General features: G+C 41.0%; 1 protein-coding gene across 5 annotated transcripts; it reads right to left on the reverse strand.

Moving 5' to 3' along the window:
• Positions 1–3,963: 3,963 nt before the first annotated feature.
• On the reverse strand, positions 3,964–11,249 carry aida (axin interactor, dorsalization associated). Of its 5 annotated transcripts, none has more exons than XM_014204692.2 (11): positions 10,915–11,249; positions 10,054–10,120; positions 9,748–9,801; positions 8,343–8,397; positions 8,178–8,241; positions 7,814–7,914; positions 7,557–7,565; positions 6,628–6,750; positions 6,136–6,258; positions 5,863–5,980; positions 3,964–5,659 (listed from the first exon to the last, which is right to left on the reverse strand). In XM_014204692.2, the coding sequence occupies exons 1-11, from the start codon at positions 11,019–11,021 to the stop codon at positions 5,563–5,565; spliced, it is 918 nt and encodes a 305-aa protein (XP_014060167.1). In that variant the 5' UTR covers positions 11,022–11,249; the 3' UTR covers positions 3,964–5,562. The 5 variants fall into 5 exon arrangements, with proteins under 5 accessions (XP_014060167.1, XP_014060166.1, XP_045576645.1 ...); XM_014204691.2 differs by having other exon boundaries at positions 7,814–7,917; positions 10,915–11,248; XM_045720689.1 differs by lacking the exon at positions 9,748–9,801 and having other exon boundaries at positions 7,814–7,917.
• Positions 11,250–11,852: the final 603 nt, after the last annotated feature.

Here is an 11,852-nt window from a genome sequence, read left to right on the forward strand (position 1 = left end):
ATTCCACAAATGAACTTTTAACAAGGCACACCTGTTAATTGAAATGCATTCCAGGTGACTACCTCATGAAGCTGGTTGAGAGAATGCCAAAAGTGTGCAAAGCTGTCATCAAGGCAAAGGGTGGCTTCTTTGAAGAATCTCAAATATTCTGGTACTGGTACTTCTAGTTCTGGAAGAATAATATCCTACCATGACATGACCAAACATTTTCCTCGGACTGCAAATAGACCAGACCTTGCTATAAATAGATGGTAGCGGGAACCAGTAACGTGGTCAAGAGTCAGGTGCCTAATGACAACCAGGAGAGCCAAGGTTAGCACTCAAGAAGATTAGAGAATATTGCAGGGTTTTACGTTGATGTATCACCGTGTATATTGTCCAACAGGACCACGACCTCACTCTGACCCTCAAGGCCGTTACCCTCCTAACCACAAACACCCAGTGGCTGCTAGACCTGGTAGGGATTGTATTTCTTGTCAATGAGGGTTGATGTGGTATTATTCCCTTATCGAGCCCTTTATCCTAAATCTCCTCTAATCATTCTGCCCTTTGTTCCTCCACAGACACCTTGGCCCCACGTACATCCTCACCAAGCAATCTGGGCAGCTCGGTAAGTTTCAGTCAATTTGAGACAATGTCCACAGGTTATTTATTTCCTTATTACGTAACATGCCAGGAGGGAAAAAGTGACATGGAACTAGAGATGAAGTTTCAATGAAACACCTTGAGTCCTTACGGTCTTATGTGCATCTTCCCCCCTGTTCCTCCATCATGTGGGTGTGTTTGCACTAAAGCAGACCGCTCCACTAGAGTCACAGGCTGAGGCCCAGGCCTCCACAGAGAACCCAGAGGCAGTGAGTATTATGTTCGAGGCAGCGGTGGCAGGGATGCGGATGTGTGAGCATGCTTACCCCAGCCGTGGATCAGTGGCTGGAGTGGCAGTCAGCTGGGTAGTGGCTTCACAGGGTTGTCAGACTTAACATTGCTGGCTGGATTCTGACATGCGTGGTTGCTTGTTTTAAGGAGCTTACAGACGGGCTGCGGTGAACTCAACATTTCTGCCTACCGTGTGTAGATGCCAGCGGTCCCAGTTGTTGTCAGCTCAAAGGTTGTGATTAAAACATTGGTTGGTTGGCGAGATGAACTCTGCTCATTGGTCAACCATGCATATTTTGAAGCCTTGAGCGTAGAGCCAGCGCCACCGCTCACTGGAGTGAGTGCCACGAACGGCGCCACTTGTAAAACTGCTTGCGGTTTGCCGCCCTACTCCCATTGAAGTCTGAAGACCTTTTCCGCTTCTCGTGGCCCGTCTGTAAGCTCCTTTATATTTTCCCTACATTACGACACCCACCCTCCGTCTGACCCCCAATGAATGAATTGGTGACACTGTTCTACAAAGCCATAACTTCAGCACAACTACATGATGGATATCTCAAATGTGTTATCATTTAAAGCTGTTTGTTTGAGGTTAATGCTTTGTGGAAACGGTCCTGATTCTGAATCAGTGTGTGGAACTTGGTCGTGTGATTCTTGTGGGACTGTGTAACTTGACTTATTATTGTGGGATGTTGTTGTCTTTCTCACCAGTGCATAATTGTTTATGTTCTAACCTAATGAAACTGTTTGAATCAGATGAAAGGGCCTGTCATTGTTGGTGCCAGCAACAGGGCTAAAAGCACAATGGCCCTATTGCTAATCTTTGTTTTAATATTTTTTTTGTTTGTTGTTGTTCCTCCGGAACACTCGACCTCCGGGTCCTGGCTCCCTGCTGGTCTCACCCATCAGCTCCCCCCCCGACTCAAGCCCTAGCCCCCTCAGACCAGTCATCAGCCATCCCTCCGGACTCTGCTACCGTCCCCTTCCCGGACCCCACCACATCCCTCCTCCCCCACCCTTCATGCCTCCCGTGTACAGACCAGACAACGGACACTCAGGCATGATGCCTCCTGGACCCCCACCACCTAACGGACACCCGCCTCGTCCCATGATACCACCCGGACATCGGCCTCCACCTCCTGGTGCTCACGGTCCCCCTTCCCCACACAACCGGTACCTTCCTCCACCTCCTCACTATGGACCTGTGCCTCCCCCCATTCGGTAGGTGGTGAATTCTGGCCCCCAGCTTTTATCTCAAGTTGAGTCTTTGCTATTAGTATTTCAGTTGTGGTTAGCAATGCCATTGTTATGTTGGTACTACAGTGTTTATATTTGTATGTTCATTTTTCCTTCTACCTAGGTGTTTCCGGCAGCCCTCCTATGGCCCGACCCATGGGACCCCCATATGGACCACTTGATCACTCCATCCCACTCCGACACCTGCCCCCTGGGGTGGCCCCATACTCTCCTCATGTCGGCCCCAGAGACTTCCCTGTGCAGCCACAGGTCCCACATGGCCATGACTCTTCAGTGGGCCCCCAGGGCCAGGGGCAAGGCTACAGCTCCCAGCAGGCAACAGCTGCCCCCCAGGACTCAGTCAGCTCTGCCATGGCAGAGCCTTAGACACCTACCAAACGTTAGCGACCCAGCTACATCTAATCAACCACGATTCATCTCTTTATTTTTTTCCTTTTTGTTTTTAATTGGCTGAAAATATCATATGATATACTTGCAAACAACAGAAGTATCTAAAAAGTTAGTGTTCCTATTAAAGCATCAGAAAATCAATGTCTTATGTTTTGTCTGAAATGTAATAATGACTTGAAGAGGAGTAGTACTGAGGCTTGTTACTCTGCAAGAAGTCCTATTGTGCAATAACATTTCTATTGTATGACTGAGGATTTTCAGTTTTTAAAAGGGTATTATGTTGATTTTTGTATTAATTTCACAATGTTATCATGGTTTCCTGTGGAAATTATTAAAAATAAATGGACCCCAAGCTTTTGGGTTGCTTGATCGATCATTTCAGAAGTACCATATCTTAACTCTTCCCAAAACTCTCTTCAGAATGAACTGAAAAGGAAAGTTGTAAGTTGAAAGTCAAAGATGTATTTACTGTTCTTAGGATATTTTATTAATAAAACTGGTAAAAGGTACTGCAGTTATCTATTGTTCATATGAAGCATATGACAACTTTTGCAATCCTTTTTAGTTTGAAAGGAAATGTCTGACAGTGCATTTTGTTTTGTGTGGGTAGCTGTATTACATATAAGTAATAAGATGCATAAGTAATCACCCACTAACTGAACACCTGTCATATTACCTTCACATTTGTTTCTTTTTTTGTTCTTATGTTACATCAGGGATGCATCACATTTTTCTATTTATTTTCAATAAAAATAAAATAACCAATTTTTTTGGCATGTGACTAAAGACTATTTGCATTAAATGTATATCTTTGCATGCTTTGGTTAGAAATGTTTAACTCTCTGTAGGTCCCAGAATGTTTATTTGTACCCACCGACAATATTTACTGCTACCAAAGCACTTGACTGATTATTGGCATATCTGGAATGTTATAAGTTTGAGAAACCCTGCTCTAGTCTACAGTAACAGTGCAGGTAGAATGAACAGGGTTTATCACGTTTTTCACATTGTTCCAGGTCTGAATTGACATTGTACATTTCTACAGTATGTGACGCCATAAATGGAGTTACTGAAAGTTAATCATGACTAAGTGGATTTTCTGTTGACACCCAACACTTGAATTTGTTCTCTTTGTATATGCTAACAATAACAGCTACAGTAATAAATCAGGAATAAACAGATGGTTAAGTGGGTAATTCTGGTAATTACTATGGGCACTCCTGCAAAGCCTTTGCTAGTCTTGAGTGACAGTGGCTATGTTAGTGAGCATCAAATATGTGATTCATTGTGACTAACTGATCTACGAATAATGAGTAGTTTATTTTATGATGCAAGGTCATTTGTATATCAGACAGCAGTCACCTGCAATGTCAAACAAGCCCAGTGAAAATTTGACATGTTAGGTTTTGCTCCTTTAGTAAGTGTAAAGAAGGACCACTATTCAAACAGCATTTTGTTTATTAAAAATGAAAGCAGTGTAAATTGTCATTCCAATGATAAATGTTCATTTTCTCACAACCTGTTACCAAAAGCACAACACTATTTTGACAATCGTCAACCCTGTCGGACAGCACACACAATAATATGCACTGATTAGTGTCTCTTAATGCCGTGTTCAAAACAACTGGGAACTCAGAAATCTCAGACTTCAGTGTGTTCAAGACAACCAGGAACTCTGGGGGAAAAAACAAGCTCCGACTGGGAGAAACCTTTTAACAGTCATCCAACTCGGAATTCCAAGTCGGGAACTCTGGCACTTTTCTAGAGCTCTGACTTTCCGACCCGAAGATCACTGACGTCATGATGAGTTCCCAGTTGTCTTGAAAGCACCATAAGTGTATTCAGTTAGTGCCATTACAACAAAAAAAATCTAAATATTAATAAAATGGAGACAATGTTTAAATAGTGGTTAGCCATTGTGGCCTTGATGGGAACAGCATTCAAAACAAAGGTAAAAGTCAACTTCAGTTACATGCAGCATCCTTTTCAACTCCTTTTATAACAGGATGACATCATAGCATCTCAGAATCCTTTTTGAATGCTAAAAAAAAAGAAAGAAAATATCCCAATATATTACTTTTACCTATTAAATAATGCCAAATCAGTGATAAGGATGTAAGTAAATGAACAGGGCAGTTATATATTTTCACTGTGGCAGTGTCAAAATATCTCATTGTGCCCATTTGAAATTGGCACCAGGATATGACATCATCAATACACCGCTTGAGCACCTTTAACCATGTTGATCCTCTTTCATCCCCAAAGGGAAAGGCAGAGGAAGACTAAAGACGAGGCTGGTTGTTTTTCTGCTGGTTGTTTGGCATACAGTACCAATTGCTAACTCAACTCTTCTTTTCCATTGAGCGTCAGGCAGAGAGGAGAAAAAAGTGATCGCTAATTGGCACCAGAGGGGTCAAATGCTGCGTTTGTAACCAAGTGGGAATTTACCATATACAACTGGGAAAAGGCCCTCCAACTGGTAATTACTAGTAGGAAACTCATACATCATCCTGAGCTCCCACTTCTCCCACATGCTGACCTCTGACGTCACCTACTTAGGAAATGACCTGGACAGCATTTTTCTGCAATTAAATGCAACAAAACATTATTTATAAAAAGCTATTTTAATATGTTTTTTTAACACTCATTTGTTTACCAGCATGATAGCTTTTAGTTTATGGTTTAGGCAGCTTTTGGCCATTAGCCAAATTATCTTTTCTCAACAAGTTCAAAGCACGTGAATGCATCCAACTGGTATTTACGACTTCACAACTGGTAAATTCCCACCTCCCACTTGGTTACGAAAGCAGCATTATACAGTAGTGTGTTGTCACCCCTGTAGTTAATATATGTCATCCAGGGCCGTCCTATCACAGAGTTGAGGTTGTGGCATTTGGGCCTGCTGGGTTTAGTATTGCTGATGTGAGTGAAGGCGGATAGGGAGTCGGTACACCAAACTTCGCTGGATGTCTGATGACTACAGTGGAATTCTGTGGCGCTTCTGCTTTCTTGATGTGCTCTACTCAGTGACCTCGGTTATTAATCTTTGTGCAACGTCTGGTGGAGGTGGAGATAGAGTGGCTTCTTGGTCAGGAGCTGGAGCTTCTTCCTCTTGAAGTCAGTAGGCTTCTTGTACCTGACATCCGATAGCATACATAAGTGAATAATTCAAACTGTATATTCAAAGGGCAGACTGAACCCGAACCCCCCAGAAAAATAGCTGAAATCTGAGATTCTCAAAATAAATAGTTAGCAAATTTGATGTATTTTTATCTTAAAATAAAATAGTGAATACATTTAAAGAAAGTTAATCTGGAAAACACAAAATGTGACACTCACAACTCGATCACAATGGGACCAGGTTTGATCTCATCCATTTCCATGAAGGCAAAACATTTTGTGCTGGTAAACCCCTTCTTGGGTTTATAGTGCTTGAACTCAAAGAAAATTGCTGCCCCTGGAACATGAACAAAATTCAGGATTAACAATTGTCTGCCCAATCCCTCTGCAAGGATTTGAACATAAACTGACACTGTATTAGCTTAATATTACATGATACTAGCTAAATAGAGGCCCCACTACTAATTCAGTAGAAATAGAACGTTTGACTACCTTTTGGTAGTCTCTCGATATGTCTCTGGATCTCGATGTCTACGCTGAAGTGAATGTATGTGTCCTCCTTTCGGGTAGCCACAGGTGTGTCTTGCACTGGGTTCAAATCAATGCCACTCAAATCTGTTGGGAAACAAAATGTTCAGATTCACTTGGGCTGTTCTGCAGGAATAAATTATATTTAAAAAAAAATGTACTGTCAAGTGTCAACTCAACAGAGATAATTATTTTAACATTTTTCTAGATTATCACTGTTTCAGACCTTACCATTTACATTTTAGTCATTTAGCAGACGCTCTTATCCAGAGCGACTTACAGTAGTGAATGCATACATTTCATTAAAAAAAATTATTTCAGTACTGGTCCCCCGTGGGAATCAAACCCACAACCCTGGCGTTGCAAACACCATGCTCTACCAACTGAGCCACATTTCAGATGTGAAGGTAAGCAACTCATCTCAGCAATGTAAACAATGTAGCCTACATATAGTACCTTTCACACTAACTGTCATGTAGGGATCAATGCATTGCCCTGCATCTTTCAGCCCAATCTTGTCAATCTTTATTGTGAGCAGCGACATCCTGGGCTCTGAGGGTAACCGTGGCAACAATGTACCTGTTGGAGACATAAAAGCTGTAACTTTCTAAAGATACAATAATTGCAGAAAACATTCCCACAACTAATGCAGCTGAAATCAAGATAATGGTAACGTCCCAAATGGAACCCTACTCCCTATATTATTATTTTATTATACCTTTATTTCAACAAGGACCAAGGTCTCTTTTACAGCTGGGCCCTGCGTATACGTGTTTACACATACAGTTTATGTACAATGATTAAGAAACTACACAAGACAAACAAAACAATCACATAACACAAAAAAATACAGCAGCAGATTGTTACATTTACACATAGGTTATTCTCCTAACAGCACAAGAATTTGCATTACCCGAAGCAGTTACAAGCAATACAAAAATAAAAATCCTACAATAAATGTTTAAAATGGGCAAGGGGGACAAGTGCACTACTATAGTGCACTACTTTTGACCAGGACCCGTATTGTACTGCATAGGGAATAGGGTGTCATTTGGGATGTAACCAGTGTTTATACTTACAGATCCTTGTTCAAGTCATTACTGTCAGCAGTATTTTACTTATGTAATAATAGGCAGCAGAAGAAGTTGTAGACTGACTAACAGATAAGGCTAAGATGACATACACGTTTTGGTGAACGATTATAAAAAAAAGACATTGAAAAGTAGATTCAACAACTAAAGCTATCTAGTAGTAGTAGGATAGAGTTTTTGATAATAACAAACTGTCCATTAGTAGGCAATCATATTCATGCTACGACAAAACTATAAAAAGACATAGACCCATTCAGACCCATACCAGCCCCTTACTTCTCAACCAAACCATACCTTGCAAAACTGTGAATGGAGCAGGCAGTGAGGACAGAGCGACGAAGCCATGCAGAGAGACAGGGAACAGAGGAGACAGCAATCACAAAGGCACTCAAAACAGAGCCACAAAGCCAAAAGAAATAACCATGGCAAAATTACATAGTCAACAGATTCAGAATAGTGACCAATGATTATGAATGCTCTATATACACCATAGATTACAAATAAAACACAGTATTTGTTGAGTACTCTGCAAGTACTTTGTGAGTACTTACCTGGTACTCTGTTGGGAAAGGACTCTGGGGAGCCTGCTCCTGTAGCAGCATCCTCCTCTTCTTCCACCTCCAAGTTCTCCTCCTCCCCTGGGGCAAGGATTCTCCTTAATGTAAGATTTCATTCATTAGATTACTTGTTTTGAATATTTACAGGCTCAGCATGTTGTTAGGAGATTAGATTAGGTCATTCAGATGGGGAAGCCATTGTTGAATTTTTGTAATACCGTTTGCTTTACTCCATAATTTGCTCTGATTTGTTCTGATTATTGTGTACTTAAACAAAAAACTTCTGGTTTTGTCTGTATTTACATTGGGTACGACAATAAGTGGCCTGCATTGTGATGGTTCATCGATCTTCATTTACCTCAAGGGCACTGGCTGCACATCAAAAGGAAAATCTTTGTTATACGTCAAAATACTCTTAATAACTGTTGAGAGAAAAGTACAATTAACACATTTCATTGCCAAAACATTCAACTAATGATGAATAAAGATGTTGACGATATCATATTCTTCCTAGTATACATACTAATTTCCAGTTTCTTCAGATCTTCCAACTTGAACTCCTCCTGAGATTGTGTGCACTAAAGGAGCAAAAGACGATGGAAAATTCTGAAATGTTCAAGAATTTGCTGAAGACGTGAATACATTTTGGAGCCAATTGTCACAGCCTTGGAACATCTGACAACTCTGACAAAATCTTCCTGTGATTCACTGACAAGGTTGTGTTACAGAGTTAAATGCATATCATAGAAGGTTTAGAATTAGAAATCATAAAAAAAACAGAATGAGTGTAACATCATGTATGTTAGTCATAACACAGACACTGGATTTTCATCAATATGATAATTGGCTGGCGAGCCGGAACATGTCCACATACACACTTAATTAGATGAATACTCAAGACAAAGGAGATGAATGTGGACTACAGGAAAAGGAGGACCGAACACACCCCCATTCTCATCGACGGGGCTGTAGTGGTGCAGGTTGAGAGCTTCAAGCTCCTTGGTGTCCACATCACCAACAAACTAACATGGTCCAAGCACACCAAGATAGTCGTGAAGAGGGCACGACAAAACCTATTCCCCCTCAGGAGACTGAAAAGATTTGGCATGGGTCCTCAGATCCTGAAAAGTTTCGACAGCTACACCATCGAGAGCATCCTGACTGGTTGCATCACTGCCTTGTATGGCAACAGTTCGGCCTCCGACCGCAAGGCACTACAGAGGGAAGTGCGTAAGGCCAAGCTTCCTGCCATCCAGGACCTCTTATACCAGATGGTGTCAGAGGAAAGTCCTATAAATTGTCAAAGACTCCAGCCACCCTAGTCATAGACTGTTCTCTCTGCTACCGCACGGCAAGCGGTACCGGAGCACCAAGTCTAGGTACAAGAGGTTTCTAAACAGCTTCTACCCCCAAGCCATAAGACTCCTGAACATCTAATCAAATGGCTACCCAGACTATTTGCATTGCCCCCACCCCTCTTTTACGCTGCTGCTACCCTCTGTTTATTATCTATGCATAGTCACTTTAATAACTCTACCTACATGTACATATTACCTCAATTACCTCGACTAACCGGTGGTCCCGCACACTGACTCTGTACCGGTACCCCCTGTATATAGCCTCGCTATTGTTATTTCACTGCTGCTCTTTAATTATTTGTTACTTTTATTTCTTTTTTTGTTGTTGTATTTTGTTCTTAAAACTGCATTGTTGGTTAAGGGCTTGTAGTGAAATGCATACAACACCTGTTGTATTCGGGGCATGTGACAGATAAAATGTAATTTGATTTGACATCACAGATTGGTATTGGATGTATTCATCACCTCGCCTATAGACAGTTCAACACTGATGAATAGGTAGAAAGAGAGCATTCATTTAGTGGTCTTTTCCTATAAAACAATAAGTATTAGGTAATCAGAGGTACAAACCTGCAAGGCAGAGCTTCTCATCTCCAGGCATGTTGCAAACTTCCCTAATGTTTTCTAAAAAAATAAATAAATAATCAGGTTTCCTCACATAATTAGGCTACCACTGAATGTCAAACCTTTTTCTGTTAATAAATATGTTGTGATGAAAAACGGTATCTTTCAGCTATAAAAAGAAGGCATAGTGAGATAGAAGAAAGTGAGGTTGAGGTAGCCTAAGCCTATACGTAGTCATTAATTCACCCAGTGTTGAATATAAGTATTCATTAAATCACCAGGTGTTGAAATTAGTCTGAGAAAAGTATGTACCTTCTGGTCCTCTGTGAAGTCAGATGGGTTTGTTGACTGTACCTCTTTCTGCAGCTGCCTTGCCAGTCTATATACATATAAATGAATAGAAACATCAATTAAATGCATATTCTTAATCAAGTTAAAATAATAGTTCCCAAAATATGGAAACACTATGTTAACAAATATGCTGAGTAAAAATTGTTGTAACCTACAGCGCTAGTCATCGTTGAAGGCATCTAAGAATGGGTGTTGTGGCAATAAAATAATAAAATGCATTGTTCTCATGCCCCCTCCTGGGCCAAGAGAAGAGGTACAGTAGCCTCAAAATTATCATGATTGTCATTCCTGTGTAATACAGTATACTATTTTAAGATAAACTTATTTAATATTGTCTTGAATATATCCTCATTTGTTTTTGTTCATTAGCAGCAGCCTATGACACATCCACAGATCAGAGCTCCACCCATAAGAATAGGAGGGTGTGGCAGATAATATCCCAATGCCCATATGACTGTCTTGATCTGACATATAAATTGCATTTTCAGAATACATCAGCCCAAATTCTAATTGTGATTTATAAACTAATATGATAGCAACATTGTAACAGATGCAAATTGACTTCCCATCTTTGGGACAATGTAACGCCAAGAGAGAATAGTTACAGTTACACCACATCAAAGATCATGCAATGGCTTTCTATTGCTGATGGTTTTTAGATTTGCTGGCTTTCGTGATACTTCATGAAAACAATAATGATATATTTTACTACATATTTCGAGATGAGCAGTGCAAACATTATCTTGAATAGATAGTAAGATGCAACCATCCTTTCGCATTCTTGTCATTCTTCTAACCACTGTGACAGGTGATGCAACTTACATTTGGTACTCATCTATGGCCTCTACTAATTGTCCCCACGAATCAAAGTCCGTGCCTTTTCTGAAACTCGCGTGCCATTTCTGGATAGTCTTGTTGACATCAGACATGTTCACAGGTTAGAGTTGCACAAGACGTTTCAGGTTAGCATCGCCGATGTGGGCTACTATGTCCCTCGCCGCGTCATTGTATCCTAGTAGTTGTGCTACTGTACTGAGGCTTTCACATAAACCTGTGATAGGCCTATCAATAGTTGATACAGTAACGATCCCTTCTGCGTTCTCACCTAAACCTCTATCCGTAAACGAAGGGAAGTCCCGCCTCTCACAATATGCAGAAGAGTCACAGATAGAAGTTTGAGACAGATATTTCACCGGATATATAAATGTGAAGCATCCGCTTGGCGTTTCCACTTACTAATATGGTAGTGACTGGAAGCCCACTGGCCGGCAGTAGGAGAAGATGGAACGAGATGGATTTTGCCCGACATTATGCACATTTTCTCATCGATTAAACATTTGATTTAAATACAGTTTTCTGTTCCCAAAACGAATATCTGTCATGAACAGAGTGGACCAAGTTTTGTAGACTGTACCCTTTGCAAAAGGCTTAAAAATTCGCGTTGTTTGAAATGAGTGCAAAGGCGAATTGAGTTATTGCACAGGCGCACTTCACAGAGTAGGCGTTCCCTAACTGAAATATGCAGATAAATGCTAGCTGGTGCTTGGTTCTACCCACCTCCTTGCTTTTTCTGCCTACTATGACTAATTTGTTCCCATTGTAAACGACAGGCTGTTGTCTATCTTGGCTTATTTATAAAACATATTTGGTATATTCAGCAAGTGAAGGTAGCTGCATCTCCAGAGTGACCCTTTCAATGGGCGTGTCGAGAGAAGTGGGAGGATAGGGAGCACTGATGGGAGGATCAGGCGTTGGACGGT

This window comes from Salmo salar, chromosome ssa06 (genome assembly GCF_905237065.1).
Source record: "Salmo salar chromosome ssa06, Ssal_v3.1, whole genome shotgun sequence".
In the NCBI taxonomy this organism is placed as follows: domain Eukaryota; kingdom Metazoa; phylum Chordata; class Actinopteri; order Salmoniformes; family Salmonidae; genus Salmo; species Salmo salar.

What these genes read in the sequence shown, in the direction of transcription:
- aida (XM_014204691.2), bottom strand. Translation starts at nt 11,021, where the DNA reads ATGTCTGATGTCAACAAGACTATCCAGAAATGGCACGCGAGTTTCAGA. An exon ending in ACTTCACAGAGGACCAGAAG is followed by an intron (nt 9,802 to 10,053) that starts GTACATACTTTT and finishes TTATTTTTTTAG; the next exon opens with AAAACATTAGGGAAGTTTGC. An exon ending in TCTGAAGAAACTGGAAATTA is followed by an intron (nt 8,242 to 8,342) that starts GTATGTATACTA and finishes TTCTCTCAACAG; the next exon opens with TTATTAAGAGTATTTTGACG.